Source organism: Theropithecus gelada, chromosome X (genome assembly GCF_003255815.1).
Source record: "Theropithecus gelada isolate Dixy chromosome X, Tgel_1.0, whole genome shotgun sequence".
Classification (NCBI taxonomy): Eukaryota; Metazoa; Chordata; class Mammalia; order Primates; family Cercopithecidae; genus Theropithecus; species Theropithecus gelada.
Window position 1 is genome coordinate 152427282 of NC_037689.1, and position 18345 is coordinate 152445626.

The window sequence follows — 18345 nt, forward strand, 5'->3', positions numbered from 1 at the left end:
TTAATATTATTAACATCCTTAGCAAAACAACCCATTGTACTATCTTCTGTTTTCAGGTGGTGTCATTTGTGAAGAAGAATGTTCTAGTGACTGGGGGATTTTTCGGAGGCTTTCTGCTTGGCATGGCATCCTAAGGAAGATGACTTCATGTTCATTGTTCCTGTTTTTTTCCAGCCAGCAACCTCTACACTCCATCATAGGACATCGAGTCCCTTCTCCTCTTCTCCTTCCTCCCTGCCATGGCAAATCCGAGTGGCTTCTATAAGCGTCTGCTGGTACAAGTTAATGTGGCACCATGAGCCTGATGGTGGCAGAAGAGACAATAGTCCTTAGCTCTCCTCCCAGTACACCCCCTACTTGGTCAGTCTGTAGGTCAACAAGAAAGTTCCTTTACCCCCATGCAAGACACTTATGAGAACACGTTGCAAGATGGCTGACTGTGGAGGATGAGTAGATCCTGAAAGGTTGTCCCGAACTGTTGATTTGGAAAAGAAATAAGCACATAGATAACCTTATTGTGTGCTGCATGGAAAGGAACTGAATACATTTGCCTTTAAGCATGAAAGATTTTGGTATCTTGGTGTCTACTTTCTTTTTTAGTTGGCTTTACATTACAGAAAGAGCTATTTAAATCTGTTATAATTATGCCGACAAAATTGGCAGCATAATTATTATAATTGAAAAATCCGATGTTGTCCAGGAATGTTTTCTACCATACAGGATAATGTATCTCATGGCTGTTTCCAAAGGGTTTATTTATTGTAAAACGAGTGATTTAGGTGGGAAAGGGAAGATCTTGGATTTTTATTTCGTAGAAAAGGTTTTAAGCTTTGAAATGTGAATGAAGTATTCTTATCAAAACATTAGGGGTGGCCATAACTCCTCTGTGCCACTTCTATTTTTTTTTTTTATCTAGTTAGTTTGAAATATAACATTTAAACCAGAATTTTAAAGAAGTAGCTTTCCAGGGATTCCGAATTAAGAAAGATACATATTGTATCTTTCTTGTGATACATGTGAAATAAATTTCCGTCAAGTGTAATCTACCGTCTCATGATGACCACAACCTCTAGAATTCTTTAAAAGCTTACACATGCACACACACGCACACACACACATGCACACACACAGAATCTTAGCATATTTTGCTGTAGTGGCATGTTACCATGTCTACAGTCCCAACCAGAATATCAGTCAGCTTTCAGAGGGTAAGACTTCTCTGTCTTCACCATTATACTCACAGGGCTTAGCACTTAATAGGTGCTGAGTATTTGTGGAATATATGAATAATGACTTTACAGAAAGAAAACTCACTATTAAAGGTTAGTTTTACTCAGAATTAATCATTAATCTTGGAGATGATCTCTTGTGAAATATGAGTGTGTTTCTAAGGCCATACATTTAAAAATGTTTGCATTTTAACCCGTCTTGAGAATGATGTATTGAATTTGAAAATCAAAACTACCAGTGGATGTGTGGAACTTTACAGAAATCACCTACTTGTGTTTTTCTCCTTACATTTAAGGAAACATAAGCCATTTTGTTTGCAATATGTATGAATCATCTCAAAACCATAATGGTATGAGCCTCTTTGCTGCGTATTTTTCTATAAGAACTTATTTTTTTTCACTTTTTATTATGGATGCTTTCAGGAATATATAAAAGTAGAGAATATAGTGCAATAATCCCCCCATGTATCTATCACTCACCTACAACAAAATTATAGCTATGCTCATTTTTACTAATTATTGTGAAACAAATATCAAAATGTCATTTGATCATATTTCAGTATGTATCTCTAAAAGGTAAAAATTATTTCTAAAAATCATAAATATAGTACCTCATCATATCAAACATTAACAGTAATTACATAATATCCAAAATCTGATCAGTGTTCAAAATTTCCTTGTCTCAAGTATTTTACATTTAGTTTGTTTGAATCAAAATTCATGCAAGGTTCACATTGTATTTGCATGATTTGAATAAGTCTCTTAACCTTATATATCCTCCTCTAAATTTTTGTTTGCTATATATTTATATCTATATATATTGATATGGATATATGTAGTGACACTGAGTCATCTGTTTCCTGCTTCCCCATACTCTGCCTCTCCTGACATCTGGGTCTCTTGGGTTATGCCATATATGGTGATAGTGACTGCAGCCACTTTAGCTGTGTGACTTACCCACAGCAATGGGATGGTAACAGCAAAGCTAACCAAAATGCTCTGTGCCCCTTTGGGTTGCATGTGGGGAGACTGGCCACCCAGTGCCTCTCCAGTGGGGTAGGGGTTGTCTTTTGGTGCATCTGTTTTTCCTGTGATTATTGGTGAGTACAGCAAAGATTAGCAGGTGGTTCTAAATTACCTTGAGTAGGTTGTAATAGTCTGGCCTCAGACTCTATCCTGATTGTCTGAATTAAGATCTGTAGGTAGGTCTCTCCTGAAGTTTTTTCCCAGCTGGTTGTCTCTAGGACTGTGAGGGTCATGGTTGAGGTCAGTATTGCAGGTTGGCCTCATCCTGCTAGTATGAGAATGGCTGTGAGTTCTGCCCACTATGTGAGTCCACGGCGCCCACTTGGGATTGTACAGAGCTGGCATGGAGGTTGAACACGCACAGCTGCACACCTTGTTTTCAGTTTAGCTGAACCATCAGTGAAGTAGGCTCAGGCATTTAGGGGTACCTGTGAATCAAGGCCCTATTTTGCCAGCATCTTTGTTTCAGGTGGTGAAGTGGGAGTTAAGGTTTCCCCCAAAAGAACAGCTACCACTCCTCCATGCAAACCGAGATGATTCAAGGACCAGGCAGCTCCACCTTTCAGTGCACTATTTTCATTTGACTGGAGAGGCCTGCTGAGCTAGGCACGTATTTTGTCCAGTAGCAGAGTCCAATAACGTTCCTAATTAGTGGTGGTGGGGCAGAAGTTTTTCCTTGGGAAGAGCGTTGTCGCTGTGTATGGCCCAGAGAAACTTGACTTGGAATGTGTTCGGAGTTTCATCGCCCCCTTGTGGCAGCGACGTGGTAACACCGCACTCAAGGCTTCCAAGTTGTCAACCAATAGGATGGCATCAGGGACCCCTTCTGTCCCCTTCCTGGCTACTGTGGGTCCGCCCTGCGTCCTCGCCACTTTGAGCCACCCTTTGACCCAGCGTCTCTCCTGCAATGGGACCTGGTGGGATGGGGACTTGGAGTATGCTACAGGAGAGGTAGAACGTTTGAGTCTCTTCTTTCCAAGGTTCTCCCCAGAGTTGGAGAGCAGAGACAGATCCAGGGGCACTTTCTGGCGGCTGCCTGCTCGGGCTCAACAGATGGAGTCCAATGTTTCAGTCTCCCCCAAGGATGTGTATCCTCATTGCTGACACGGGAGCTGGGTCGGGGGAGGGATGTGGTGGTGGGGACCCTTGCCTGAGCAGCCCATTGTCGTGTTACTGTCATTGTGATAATCTATTAGCATGACTCTCCTCCCAAATGGCCACTTGTTTGCTGCCATCTCCTGCCATTAACAGGACAGTGGGGTTCTTGACTCCCCCACCACTGGGATGACAGTCCTTGCTACTGGATCTGGGCAGTTACTGTCTCATGGATGCTGGCAGAAGACGATTCAAGTTGCAGGACCAGATTCTACAAGGAATGAACTCTTGCATAATTCTAGCCAACATACTCTTGGGGTGGGTGCTTCTGGTTTTGGAAAGCAGAGTTATTGTGTGGTTAACTATTGTAAGAATAGTCTCTCCATCATTCTTTTGTTTGATGGTTGCCAGAAAGATGGGCATAACTAATGGCTGGGCTCTTATTTGGAACAGTTTGGGAATCTGCTTGAAAAAAAAATGGTACACTGATGGATTTGAAATTTCTGAGTATCATCAATGTTTCATGATGATGTCAATTTCTTCTCAGAGGGAAGCTCACAGCCAGTTTTGGACCCCAGATAAAAATTTGACTGCTGCCCTCTGCTCCCTCCACCAAATTATCAGCTTCATTTATCTGTCATGAAATCCAGTATGATTTCTCGGAAATCAGGCCCAGAACTAAAATACATTTTCTGCCCAATTCTCTAAGAGGTCACACTAACATTTGAGTAATTGGGCAGAAAACCTATTTTAGTTCTGAGCCTGATTTTTCTAGAAGTCATATGGTGTAGCTTATATTTCTGATGCTTGTATTCTTTTTAAGGGTCATGAATCTTAATACTTCTTTTTAAAAAGAAAACAGTGTTGCACTTTTTCGCATTTGTATAAAGCTTTAAAGTCAGCTTATTGACTTGTCAAAACTGTCTTTTTAAATTTTAAGATGGTAAGAAATGACATTATTGAGAGCAGTGGTTTTCATCCTTGCTTGCACTTGGCAATCACCTGTGAAATTTTAAAAACTACTAATGCCTGGCTCTCATCCTAGAGATTCTGATTTCACTGGTCTGGGGTGCTGTTCAGGCATCCCAAGGTTTTAAAGTCTTAGCTTTTTCTAATGAGCAGCTGAAACTGAGAACCACTGAAGTACAGAGTTGGAAGCTGGTGCTGAAAAAATGAAGAGTTTTGCTTAACAGGGCTTTAAGGCCTTTTATATTAAGTGCCATACAACTTCAGATGCCTTCTGAATACTGAACACAAGTGTAATATTATAGTTCATTAAATGTCTTAGGAATCGTATGTGAATGCAAGGAAAGGAGTTGTTGCACTGTGGCAAAGTGGAAGAGCAAGGGCTTTTTCTAGCTAAAAGGTCAGTCACTAACCAAGTGATTAAATGTAGCATCACTAATAGCCAACTTAACGGTTGTTTTTTTTGGGGGGGGGGGGCGGTTTCTAAACTGGGAGATCATAGTTTTCACCTTCCTAGAGTTCTTTCCTTAAGACTGACATTCAGCGTTAATGTTGGTCCCTAGCAATAAGAAGCACTCAGTAAATGTTAAGCCTTTTATAATGGCTATTTTATTTTTTTGTATATCATAATAGTAGCTAAGAATAGTAAGAGTTAAATTAATGTCTTCAAATAGATTTGTTGACTTAAACTGAGACAATCCTTTAAAGGAAAGAACTGATTTGAACCTTTCAAAACCGAAAGAAAGTAGTATACTGATACAGTTTGGATCCACTGAGTCTCATGTTGAACTGTGTTCCCTAATGGAGGTGGATCCTGGTGACAGGTGATTGGATCATGGGGGCGGGTTTCTCATGGATGGTTTAGCACCATCCCCTCTTGGTACTTTACTCATGATAGTGAGTTCTCATGAGATCTGGTCATTTAAAAGTGTGTGGCACTTCACCCCTCACTCTCTCTTGCTCCTGCTTTGGCCATGTGGAGTGCTCACTCCCCTTTTGCCTTCTGCCATGACTGTTAAGTTTCCTTGCACTTGCATCCCTAGAAGCCCATCAGATACCAGTGCCATGCTTCCTGTACAGCCCATGGAACTGTGAGCCAACTAAACCCCTTCTTTATAAATTATCCAGTCTCAGGCATTTTTTATAGCAATGCAACAATGGACTAATACATATACTTTAGCGTAAAAACATTTAAAAGAGTCTGAAACTGGAGTAGTTAACTCAGTAAAAATAAGCAATAAAACACAGAAAAACAATCTATTTGATCATGCAGTGATTCCTAAAGTAAATCCTAGTACCACTATCAACTGATAATTTTAAATGTAATTTAGATTTGTAGATGGTGTAACATTAAAGTTGTATAATGTTTTATTGTTTTATTATTAACACAAGACTTCATTTAAATTTCATGGGGATTTAGCTCTGTTACTCTGGTTTGTGAACCAAACGTCTCTAAGGCAGCATTTTTCTAAGTCTCTCTGGAGAGCATTCACACACACAGATGCAAAACAGGTTCACTTAGGCTTTTTGAAAGCTCTGAAGTCTGACAGGAAATTAACCTGTTTACTTGTATGCAACCTAGCATTCCCCAAACTTACCTGAACACAGAAGCTTTTTTTTTTCTTCTGGTTACAGCAATTCCTAGAAACACTCTGAGGAATGCTGCTTTAAGGAAAACAGTTGGTCTCAAATAATCATGGTATTTTAACATCAGGAACCTAGCAGAAATTGTTCCTGCTTTTAGTCATCTTTTTCTTTTTTAGAGGACGGACTTTGGTGGTTCAAGCGTCCATTTGAGGAAAGCAAATGGCCTGTTGCATGCTGCCTCCTCCTACTTCATAAAGTGACTGACAACTGTCAATAGGCTTCATTCAGCAGCTTTGTATTAATATTGTCTGGATCCTCTGTAACAGGTTTTTATTATTACGATATGAAGAATAGATAAACCAACTAAGTTTGAATTATCTTGCTGCCTACCTGACTTCCAATGAAAATTTTTTCTTCAGTTCCTTCATGATAAATTAAGGATCATTAAACATTACAAGCATCATTTCTATGCCTTTCTTACCACTGACTGAATATTAAGCACTTCTGGTTAGTTGCTGGGGTGGGGATGCAAAAGCAGAAAGAAATGCTCTTACTGGCATCTGGAAAGACACTTTTTGCTCTGTATTTTTGAAAGTGCAAAAGGTAATGAGTTAGTTTAAAGGAAACTTTGAATTAATTTAGCATGTAATCTATAAAAGGTATCAACATTGGCTCACACCTGTAATCCCAGCACTTTGGGAGGCCGAGGTGGGCAGATCATGAGGTCAGGAGTTCAAGACCAGCCTGACCAACATGGTGAAACCCCATCTACTAAAAACACAAAAATTAGCCAGGCGTGGTGGTGCATGCCTATAATCCCAGCTACTCGGGAGGCTGAGGCAGGAGAATGGCTTGAACCCGGTAGGCCGAGGTTGCGGTGGGCTGAGATCGCACCATTGCACTCTAGCCTGGGTGACAGAGTGAGACTCCATCTCAAGAAAAAAAAAGGCATCAAAATTGTGATGCTGGAAGTGAGTCCTTTCACCTAACATACCTCACAGGACTTAAGTTTGATGAATGGCACTAGTGGTCTGAACTTCAAGAGAATTCATTAATACCCTATATCTAATAGTCTTAAAATACATTTAGTACAAAACCAAACTTTTTCTCTTAAACAGGTTTATTTTAGCAGCTCAGTATATTACATTCTACATATTTGTCTTTTAATGTGTTTATATTTCTGCCTGTTCTGCATAGATGGCATATTCATTAACTTTTATAACTGACTTTTTCATTTGCTATTTGCTGCTACCTGACCTGAAGAAAGTCAGGAGGATAAAAAAAATTCATTTGGTGGAAACATGGAGCAGCACTTCAGCAGAACTTTACTTTGATGCAGACTTCAGTGTTAGGTTTTCTTCCTCTTCTTTTTCAAATCCTGAACAGACGACAGATCTTCCCTTGGGATACTGAGCACAACACTTACGCAGTTCTTGGATGACAGCCTGACACTTTGATTCCATGTAGTTGTTGGCTGAAAAACATACAGGCAGAGTCTAGTCATGATCTCATAGGACTAAGGTACAGGGAAGTTTAGATCAGTGCTTCCACCCCTTTTCACTTTCAGTACCTATGGAACTGGAAGAAAGAAGATATACCAAAATCCACTGAATTCTTTCAAATTTAGAGACCTGTCAACAGGTTCATTAGGAAGAAAAGTATGATTTACAAAGTGGTTGAAAGCGATTTTAATATATAATTTCCTTCAAGGTTGAGTTGATAGCATGCACCTTTTTCCAGGACATTGGTTTTTAACATCATTATTATTACTGGTCACTAATTTGATGAATTAGGAAAATGCACCTAAACCACATATTATTTTGCATACAGTTTAAGCTGATTGTTAGACCTCCCCTAGTAAGGCTGTGCATCAGGAATTGGCAAACTGCAGCCTTAGGGTCAAATTCAGCCCGTTTTTACAGCTGGGAGCTAAGAATGGATTTTAGATTTTTAAAGGGTTGTAAACACACAACACATACACAATATATACAACAAAGGCCTTTGGCCTCCAAAGCCTAAAATATTACTTGTTTGGCCTTTTTCATAAAACATTTATAGATCCCTACCATACATAAACACTAAGTTAAGAAGGACCTGACCTAAAAGCTCTAGGTCAGCTGAAGTTAATGAGTCCCCCAGTACTAAAATGGGGTACGTTGTAGTCAGCTCAGGATAGGAAAGACAATTCTGATTAGAAAGGCAGTATAGCAGGGTGGGTAACAGTCCAGATTTGGAGCTAGACCAAGGGTGGGGTTGTGGGATGTTCAAATTGTCACCATACCTCTTACTAGCTATGTGACCCTAGTCAAATTACATAACTTCTGTGTCTGTTTTCCCCTTTATGAAATGGGGGTCATAGTAGCACCTACCTCATGGATGAAAGGCTTAATATGTATAGTGTCCTTATAACGGTGCTTGTCATCTAGTGAAGGAATTCAAGCTTAATGCTAACTCTTAGTCTTTCCAGTTCTCAATCCTCCCACACTGTGCCAAGGGGGTGTCACCAGCTCTTTTTAACTTATTTTTTCCCTTAGCCATGGGTTATTTCAAACAAGGTAAGGATTTATTTGGGAGAAGGAATTCAATGCAAAAAACTTTTTCCTTTTCCTTAAAGTTGGAGGGAAGAAAAGTTTAACTAAAATGGCATTATTATACATCCAGATTTTAATCTAAAAGATTTTATAAAATATTGCTTACATCAAAAAATGAAAAGTCCAAGAATGAAAGCTAAAAGTCCAAGGAAATACACAAAGGATTTCTTTGGTGGTGAATCTTTGGGGGAACTCTGAACATTTTTCCTTCATACCTTTCTATATTTTCATGACCGTCCATCTCTATCTATTACTTTACTAGTGGGGAAAACTTACTAAAAATTTTTCAAATTCAGATAGCCTTATAGCTTTTTCTATTTGCTCTTCTGGCAATAATCATTTACTGATTAGAAAACTAAAATCCTCCAACATTTGGTCAAACTTAGTAGTTGGACAAATGGACAAATCACCTCAAATATGCTTTAGTTGAGATTCACTTCTGCCTTTAAGAGTTAGCTGATGGCTTTGGCAGCCTGAATTCCAATTGTTATTTCAACCCCACCTCTTCCAGATTGCTTTTAAAAAGTGAATTGTCAGCTGCAGTGAAGTATAACCAACCAATTTAAAACTAGCCTTTTAGTAAAAACAAACAAAAAAACCCTTTTGCTTAGCTCAGTAATTCTCAACTCTGGCTGTGCATTAAAATCACCTGGTTAGTTTTCTAGCCTGATTCCCAGCCAGACTCTAGCCCCAGGAAGTCTGAATTGTTCTAGGTAAGTTTTTAAAGATCTCCAGGTGATGCTAATCACCTGGAGTGAAAACGCCTAGCTTTGATCACATTTTTATTTTCTCCATCTTTGATGATACAATGAAGAGAATCTTCAGGATAATTACATATATGTTACATTCTTAAAAAAGAGTTAATACAGATAAAAGAATAATTGGTCTCTTATAGTTAGTTCACAGTGGAAAAATATTTTTAAAGCATTTTACAATATACTACCTTGTAAACATTTCTGTATCTCACAGGCTTGCTTCTGGCACGGATCCTTCTGCGGCATATCCAGAAAACTAAAACAAGAAAAATGATTTTTATTTTCCTTTTTTCCATAAAGACTTTAAAGCCCCTCTACGTGGAATTTTCTTCTGAGACAAGCAGTATGCCCTTACAATTGCTGGAAAATAATTACACTAAAAATACTCTTCCCAAACACAGGATGAATCAACTGTATTTTTATAATATCCATTTCATTAGGCTTGGAAGATATAAATAGCTTTACATGGAAGAAAAAAACCTTGAATTCAATCAACTCTTTTTGAATACTGTAAACCAACGTTAGGCTAGAGGAGCCGACGGCGCAGCCTGGCTCTATCATTCGCAGAAGAAACCCTTGATAAATAATTAAACTCCTTGAGCTTTTTTTATTACTCATATATAAAATGGGAATCATACCTACCTCAAAGCATTGACAGGAGGATTAAATGTGATAAAGTATATAAGGTACATACAATAGTGCCTGGAAGGCAGAAAGGACTCAATACATGGTAGCTATTATTCCCAAGACTTTTTTTTTTTTTAAAGTAAAACCTTACTTTTAATGTATATAAACTGTTATGACTACTTTAACTCAGGAAATTTTTTTACAAGTAGTAAATGTTTTCCTAGGAATCAGCAATATTTGGTGTTATTACTTCCTGAGAAAGGTGCCAGTTAAGCAGCTAAAATGGTTTTTCTTGAAGTTCTTATAGAAACCAGCTTATTTAAAATATCTGTAATCAGAGAATGAATTTAAGAACCCACAATTTTGATCAGCAACTTCCAGTAATTTGAAGACACGATTTCAGATAGAAAAAAAGGCCCAGAAGCCTTTGTAGCTAATTTCATCAATGCATATCTCTTTTCAGAGCCCTCTAAATACTCAGTAGATCCAAATTAGGTCAGTACTGGGATGGGAAACACTGGAGCAAAACCTAGGATATTTACAGGATGGGAGAAGGAAAGGCAGGTGAATTGCTGCAGGGCAAATAAGCGACAAATAGATGTTGATGCTGCTAGGAGCTGCTCTCTTCTCTCTAAATCAGTACCAAGTCCTTGGTGATCAGGGCATCTGTTCTGTAGAAGGTGCTGACTTTTGTGGGATTCATCAGATCCCAGGTCCAGCCGATGATGTCCATTAAGGGTTCTATGGCAATTTCCAAAGGAGTCAATTTCAAGTTACGGATCCTGACTAAGTGCTTTTGTTGACTTGCTTTCTGCCTACGTAACCTCTCTCTGCAGTTTCACTTGCAGTATTCTTCATGACCCTTCCTAAACTTCTGTTTCTTGAGCAGTTTTTCAACCCACTCCCTCCCCCCAGGCCCAAGGGTGGGTGCACTGCAGTAGTGGATGAAGTGATTGCCAAATACTGAACAGAACAAAGGAGCATATCTTCGTAGAATCCCAGCACCTGGAAAAAAAAATCATTAAAATCACCACAACTGAATAGAGCCAAAACAAAGAGGGGGAGGACGGAGGAGAAATAGAAATACATACCAGGTTAGTCATCAGGCAAAAGCTTAAGCAACAGCTCCTGTACTCCCCTGACCTGTCAGAAAAAGAAAAATTTATGGAGTACTCTGTTACGAGAGTCTCAATACAATGGAAAATAATTAAGCAACATGTGTACCATTAAATGATGCTGTATCTGCCACAAGCGAGAGTTGTTATCCATGTAGCGCTCCTCCGGGTAGAGTTGCCACATGAGAGGTAGCTGGGAGGTAAGAAGGTGACTTGGCCTAGCTGCGTCACCTAAGGGAACCTGAATTTGCTGGACTCGTGCCCTTAGGAAACTCGTCTCCTAATGGAAAGGAATGATCAAAAATAAAACCAAAGACTTCAGAATATTGAGACTGGAATAGAAACCAAGTTACTTGAAAGCAAAATCAAAGAAATAAGCAAAATGTAAACAGTTACCTCTTCCACGACGGCCACCCACGTGCGCTGGTATTCGTCGCGGTAGATACCCTCTTGGTGAACCCAGAGGTGATCGGGTGGAGCCCCCACATCCTCTCCTGCCATTCTGGGCTTTGGGTTCCAATTCTAGCCCTGCTTTTCTCCACCTAAGCCTGCAGCACCCGCGCACAGGACACAGGTGTGACTTTTTGGGTTTGAATGAACTCACCAGTAAGCAAGGTGATCTGGTAGTAGCAACCACTAACCAGAACCAAACCTCATATATGTCTATTTGCACAACCTAAATAGAACCAAGGACATCTGAAGCTTTCTGCAAGACAACTGAAGTGACACTCAGGCAGAGCCTCAGGTAGTGCTGCTGACTGCAAAGCGCTCAAGAATTTGGCTAGGTGAGGAGTTCTGTGGAAATGTAGGACTAGCACTACAGGAAGCGGGGCAGTGGTCTCACACGTACTGCATTCACAAGCGGTGTCTGGCAAAATGTAGTTAGCAATAGAATATGCAAAGAGCGTGCCTAAGGACACACTTATTTTGGCAGGAAGGCAGTATAACAGACACATGCATGCCATATTCCCCAGGTAAAAGCCACTTCCAAGCAGTTTCCATTTTAAAAGGTAAGATTCTGAAGGACATATATGCATGGCTTTCAGAGTTGAAATTGAAAGTTTGTTTTAAGGGCAAAGGATCTATTTATCAGTGTACTAAGAAAGTTTACAAATAGCGGATGGGCATTTCTAGAAGGGGATTTTCTTGTTAGGAAAAGTAAGCTAGCTTCATGGAATTTCTGAGCTGCAAGAGATTTTGGGGATCACAGTGATTTGGAGCTGAGTGAGTGCAAATGAAAGTTATCCATCTAGGTCCTTGTTTTATTTTAGTAATTCTGCAGGATGTTACAGGAGCCCATGTTTCCATAGAGGACTAGGTTTAAATTTTGACTTCCTAAGCCAGAAGACCAGAAGCACATTTGAGAGGTGTAAAGGAAGCATACCTCCTGAAGCATTTGAGTGGTAGGGCAAACTCTCTCTATAATGATCCTCTGCCCAAGCCCCAGATCGCATTTTAGGACCTCACAATAACTTGATGTGCATTTGCATGAGTGAATCTTCTAGACTTTACTCACAGCATTATAGCGCAGTTGTACTGTATTTCTAGCTTTGGCCAGAGTATAGATACGGCATTGGGGGAGCTGCCCCACAAAACAAAGACCTCCTATTCTCATTAGGTGGGAAAGGAAATGCAGCATGGGAGGGTGGTTGTTAGAGTCCTCAAAGTGAGACTGTCAAGAGCAACCAGATGCTTCACCCATTATACCCTGAGTGCATCTGACTCTGAGCCTGGTGCAAGCTCCTGTCTTAGTTTTCATACATATGTGCTCTCTCATTTCAAACTCATCTAAACTTTCTCCTTAACCAAATCCTGATTTCTCTCAATGGCAACACCACCATTCCTGATCCTGCAGACTCAAAACTTTTGAGTTATCTTGGATTTCTCCCTCTTACTCAGTTGCTACATCCTATATGTCACCAATTCCAGCAGGCACTACAACTACCACTGCAGTTGAGATCAACTTTCCCCAAATACCAGGCTCATTTCTAGCTCCATACCCTTGCTCTTGCTTTCCATTTGCCTAAAATGCCTCCCTGGGCCTCTCTGCCTATCTTAAGTGCTATTATAGCAGAGTCCAGGTGCCTGCCTCCTCTATGAAAACTTTAGAAAATTCTTGCCTCTTTTGACTACTGTAACATTTGTATTTAAACAAAACCACCTTACACATTTGCTTTGCTTATTTCGCAAGTCCTGTCTTCCCGAAAGCACAGTACTGTATACTGCTCAACAGCAGGAATGACACAGTTCTGGGTACCCCAAGTCTCAGATACTGGTCAAGCAATGTTTCTGTGAACAGGTGTATATGTATGGTGGGTAGGGAAGGGAAACAAAGGAACGCCACAGTGGTTGTCATGATTGGCTACGTATATGTGGGTAGAGATTGATTCTCTAGGCATAAGCCTCTGGCTATACATAATTTTTTTCCAAAGCCCCCCCCTTTTTTCCCATTTGCAGATACAGTTGTTTTGCCTCTCCTCCTTCCCAGAGCTTTGGAAAAGAGAAATACAAACAAAAACCTGGTAAATACTAACGTCAAAATAAAATATATTAAATTCGGATTTCAAGCACAAAAGACTTAAATGTGGCCAATAACTGTTTTAAAAAAGTGGAAACCATGTGTTAAGGGTTTCAGGACCATCTCAACTTCATAGATAAGTCCTAGCAACAACCAACATGTTGACATTTAAATTTGTTTTGAATGGAAAACAAAATTGCATTGGTTATACTGACATTAAAAGGAAATAATGCCAGTGGAATAGAGGGCAAAGAGATTGGAGATGATGGTCTGAGTTACTGAGTCACTACAAAGAGGCCTATGAGTTACTACAAAATATTCTCAGAAGAAAGGCAGTGTGATGTGCTGCTGTGACCTGAAGGTCAATGTGCTGGGCATCAGAGGGATGAGCCTGGGAACCACCTCTCAGCACAGTATCCTGGATTTGTGTGTGCTACCATTCAGAGGGCATGCAGGCCCAGAGAAAGACAACTGCAGTGACCAAGGGACAGAGAAGTCACCATATGAGCACGAACAAAATCCTCAGCACAGAAATGCAAAGGCTGAGGGAGAGGGATTCAGATCAAAGCCTATAAAATCACAGGTTTTATGAGTGGAAAAATGTGATTCTTAGAAAACTTGCTCCCAACATTTTCCTTGGTCAAATAAGTTTGGGAATCTTGGAGAGTCATAAAGCACATTAGTGTAGTAACTGTTCTGGCAAGTTATGCAGTAAAGAAACTTTATGTTAACATTTCCCAAATTTATTTGACTAGAGAACATTTTATTTGCACATGATACTTGTTTACAAAATTCAGGACTTCTCGAACTAAGACGAATCTTTTAAACCTCAACATAGACTTAGGTACAAGGTGCAATACAATACATGGAATATAAACTTGTGCAACTCAACTCAAGGAATACTGCCAGCTGCAAATACAAATGAGTTCCAAAAATGTTTAGAGAACTGCATAACTTTATCATCCACTAGAAGAGATTGTCCCCATGAGGGTCACCTTGATTTCGGGGCCAGAGAGCACACTGGCCCAGACAGACAATTTCTTAGTAAGGCATTTTGTAAATTAGGTTTTAAATGGGTGACATACAAGATAGAAGGGCTCTTAGGTAGTCATCTAAGTAAAACTATCATTTTTCCTTTACAGAATAAATTCTTTTGTGTCTTTTTAAAATAAGTATAGTTTGCTTTAATTGCCAGGTTGATGAACAGTTTTTAAACATTTATCAGTTGAATACGCTTATTTTATTAGAAGTCAATTAATAAACTCGTCCAATTACAATGAGTGAAATTACCAAGAACACAGGCCCAGGCCTGTGTACAAGTCCTGAGTCTGTCACTTACTAGCTTTGTGACCTTGGACAAGTTAACGTCTCTCCACCTCAGTTTCCTGAGGTGTAAAATGAGAATTAAAGAACATATTAATCACGATAGTCTTTATTTAGCATTCCTATATGTTTACATATATTGACTGATTTAATTTTCACAATCTTCATAGGGCGCTATGAGGTGGGCAGTATTATTATCATCCCCACTTAAAGGTGAGGAAAAGTAAGGCACAGAGAAGTTAGGTAACTTGCTCAAGGTCACACAGTGGGGAAGTTGTTGAGCTTGACTTCAACTGGGGCAGTTTACATGTACCAGGCATATAAATGCTTAGTATGTAGCATATAATAAGCTTGCCATAAATGTTAATAATTTTGGTCTACTCCAATTAAATGCCTGGAGCTGTAAAAGGCAGCCATGAGCATTAGAAAAGTTAGTGAACCTCATTCTGGAATATGAGATTGACTACCGCCGATAACAAACAAAAGGTATTTTTCTTCTTGAAAGTGCCTAAAGGCACTATATCCCATCACCAAATATTAATATCATAATAATAAGAACAGCCGTTCCTGCTCCATCAGGACGGGGCATACTAGCCACAAACAGTAACTGAAAATAACATATGATATAAAATTGAAACAAGAGAAAATTTAGACAGGTCCAATGTAACTGCACACGAAAATTTTCCAACCTTCATCATGATCAAATTAATTATAGAAAGATGTGCCATGTGATCCTTACAGATCGTTAGGTAAAAACGGAGGCTGCTGGCGTGCACATTACAGATCGTTGCACTGGATGGGGACCCTATGTGTGGGGAGACTTGGGTTGGAACTGACTTGGGAGAAAAGAGCAAAGCATCAACACTTGAAGTAGCACCTTGGGAATGTTCCCTTTCCAGTACTGCCATACCTGCCTGGCTTCAAAACTACACAAAGTAGAGAACCAAATCAAAGACACGAACACGGACGGGCTGTGGAGGCGGCACGGCATATATTGTGCTTTGATTTAGAATCGCTTCCAAAATCCACGTGTGATTCCTAGACTTGTGAGTTGGAAGATCTGTACTTTTATCCTTGGCACGTTTGACAAACCTCGAAATAAAATTACTTTTACATATATTTTCACTGTCTGATATCATCGAGACAAGGAGACCCGAGGAAACTTGCATTCTGGATACCTAATGTGATACATCCGAACTTGAATAAAAACTGAAGTTCTCCATTTCCCCTTCCCTGTATCCAACAAATAGCTACCTAAAAGCCTTTGTAGAAAGTAGCAGCAGCCAAGCTTAAGAGTGATACTTTTTCAGATACAGTATAACACTGTTTCTGCAAAAGGTTACTCACATGAATATAATGTTTCTTGGGCTAATTAATCCGCCTTGAGAACAGCTAGGCTAAAACTTCCAGGTCTCCCACCCTGGGCCACTCAAGCCAGGATCGCGACGTGAGCCCGGGGTGAGCCGAGGGGCATCCCGGGCCGAGGTCACTCGAACCGAAGTTATGAGGCGCGGGCCGGCAACCGGAAGTGGTCCAGGGAGAGTTGTACGAGATTCGGGGGCTGTGACTTGGAAATAAAACAAAATAAAATAAAACCTTAACTGTTTTGGGACTGACTTTCAAAAGAGCGTCCCCCTGGCTCAAGAGGCCGGCGTTCGCGGAGATGTCGTCTTAAAGGGCTGTCCCCCAAGCGTGTAGGCCGCGCACGGGTCTCCTTAGCGGGCGGGCAAAATGGGCGCCGGTACTCGGGAGGCGCCTGCCCAGGCGCCCGGGCGCGGCTCACAGAGTACGTCCGCCTGCGGCCCCAGAGCGCCGCCTCCCTGCCGCCCCCGCCGCCCGGCCTGACGCCCGGACCGCGGCCGGCCACCGCCCTCCGCCCCGACGGCCACGCCTGCCCCAAACCCCGCGGGCGTTTCCCAGGTGCTGCTGGGCGGGCCCCGCCCCCGCGCGCCAAGGCCCGCCCCCGCGCGCCAGCCTCGCGCCCGCTACCCCCTCCTCGCCCCCACAGCCCCGCCCCCACAGCCCCGCCCGCTCCCTAAGCCCCGCCCCCGAGGAACCCGCGCGCCGAAGGCCAGGCCTGGGCGGAGCGCAGAGCGCGGGGCGCTGGGGAGGCTGCGCCGCAGCACCCGGTTGGTCAGGACCAAGTGGGCCCGAGGCGGACGTGAGAAGGGTCGGGCCAAGATGGCGGTGCAGGTGGTGCAGGCGGTGCAGGCGGTTCATCTCGAGTCTGACGCTTTCCTCGTTTGTCTCAACCACGCTCTGAGCACAGAGAAGGAGGAAGTGATGGGGCTGTGCATAGGGGAGGTGAGTAGCTCTGTTAGCCTGTCCGGAACCCTGCTAAGCAGTCCCAGTGTGTCCCAGCGGTGGGTGCCAGCAGCTCCCAGGGCTGCGGAGGCCACAGGCATACTCGATTTAGATCCTTGGACACCCTTTACATAGCTCTGTCGCGGGGATCCCCGTTTCTTCTGGCCGCCTGACACTTGTTTAGTCTCCTGCGAGTCCCCGGCGGTATGTACAGGCCCCGGGAGCCTTGCCCTTTCTCCTGTAGCCTGGGGCTTCTCTTTAGATCTGCGCTTTTCGCCCCGTTGACCAAAACTGCAAGGCAGGTCAGAAAGACACTGGAGTATATTAAGGACGTCCGGGTATTACGATGCAGCAGCTGACCACGGTTAGAGCCCCTTGCCTCGCCTAGTCTTCCGTCTAGGGAGCAGAGATAACAACCAAAGCATTTGAAGGGTATCGAAGAGCCTAACAGAAGGTGCGGGGCTTGAAGGAAGCAAAAGTTTCCGCTGCATTGTGTTGAGGAGGGGCCAAAGAGGATGAGGAAATACAGTTTAGCTGTTTACGGGTCTAAAGTAATTCTCCAGTCTTTCATACCGTGTGCATGAACACATGACCTAATTGTCATATAATCTGCATATATGTACGTCAAGCAAACGTAATGTGATCAATAATGTTTTCTGCTTTTTCCCACTCTAGTTGAACGATGATCCAAGGTAAGACCGTATCTGTTTACTCATATCTTATAATCTCTAAGTCATTGTTAACTCAAAATTATGGCGACTTTGACAGTATTGTGTCCGGATCGTGTCTTAAATTAATTACCATTATCGCTCCGGGGCTCTCTCGATGCAATTTGAGTTCCACCCCAACCTTGAACTTTGGTTTCTGCCTTACCTCCTATTGAGTTGAGATATAGGATAAACATCTTAATAAGCATTATCATAATTGTTGGGTTTTAGGGATGAGACAGGGTCTCGCTCTGTCACCCAGGCTGGAGTACAATGGCGTGATCTCGGCTCACTGCAACCTCTGCCTCCCAGGTTCAGGCGATTCTCATGCCTCAGCCTCTCGAATAGCTGAGATTACAGGTGCCCGCCACCACACCCGGCTTTTTTTTTTTTTTTTTTGTACAGACGGGGTTTCACCATGTTGACCAGGCTGGCCTCGAACTCCTGGGCTCAAGCAATCTGCCCACCTCGACCTCCCAAAGTGCTGGGATTACAGGCGTGA

At 41.8% G+C, this 18345-nt stretch overlaps 4 protein-coding genes across 8 annotated transcripts in view; 2 read left to right on the forward strand and 2 right to left on the reverse strand.

Moving 5' to 3' along the window:
- The window catches only part of FUNDC2 (FUN14 domain containing 2), a 29924-nt gene extending 27528 nt beyond the window's left edge, over positions 1 to 2396 (forward strand). The window contains exon 5 of the mRNA XM_025371970.1: positions 57 to 2396. Coding sequence (XP_025227755.1) covers positions 57 to 134 — 78 coding nt within the window. The 3' untranslated portion in view covers positions 135 to 2396. The remainder of the gene's footprint in view (positions 1 to 56) is intronic.
- Positions 2397 to 7005: 4609 nt separating this feature from the next.
- CMC4 (C-X9-C motif containing 4) lies at positions 7006 to 16842 on the reverse strand. Of its 4 annotated transcripts, none has more exons than XM_025372407.1 (3): positions 16180 to 16842; positions 9438 to 9505; positions 7006 to 7377 (listed from the first exon to the last, which is right to left on the reverse strand). In XM_025372407.1, the coding sequence occupies exons 2-3, from the start codon at positions 9493 to 9495 to the stop codon at positions 7229 to 7231; spliced, it is 207 nt and encodes a 68-aa protein (XP_025228192.1). In that variant the 5' UTR covers positions 9496 to 9505; positions 16180 to 16842; the 3' UTR covers positions 7006 to 7228. The 4 variants fall into 4 exon arrangements, with proteins under 4 accessions (XP_025228192.1, XP_025228193.1, XP_025228194.1 ...); XM_025372408.1 differs by having other exon boundaries at positions 16450 to 16737; XM_025372409.1 differs by lacking the exon at positions 16180 to 16842 and adding an exon at positions 10968 to 10971.
- Positions 9649 to 16842, reverse strand: MTCP1 (mature T cell proliferation 1). The gene is made up of 5 exons (XM_025372406.1): positions 16180 to 16842; positions 11388 to 11539; positions 11101 to 11271; positions 10968 to 11019; positions 9649 to 10881 (listed from the first exon to the last, which is right to left on the reverse strand). Exons 2-4 carry the CDS (start codon positions 11490 to 11492, stop codon positions 10972 to 10974), a joined length of 324 nt encoding a protein of 107 aa, XP_025228191.1. The 5' UTR covers positions 11493 to 11539; positions 16180 to 16842; the 3' UTR covers positions 9649 to 10881; positions 10968 to 10971.
- A 69-nt stretch (positions 16843 to 16911) lies between these two features.
- Positions 16912 to 18345, forward strand: part of BRCC3 (BRCA1/BRCA2-containing complex subunit 3) — a 47490-nt gene continuing 46056 nt past the window's right edge. For both annotated transcript variants that reach the window (XM_025372372.1, XM_025372373.1), the window contains exons 1-2: positions 16912 to 17136; positions 17812 to 17828. In XM_025372372.1, the coding sequence (XP_025228157.1) occupies positions 17014 to 17136; positions 17812 to 17828 (140 nt within the window). In that variant the 5' untranslated portion in view covers positions 16912 to 17013. The remainder of the gene's footprint in view (positions 17137 to 17811; positions 17829 to 18345) is intronic.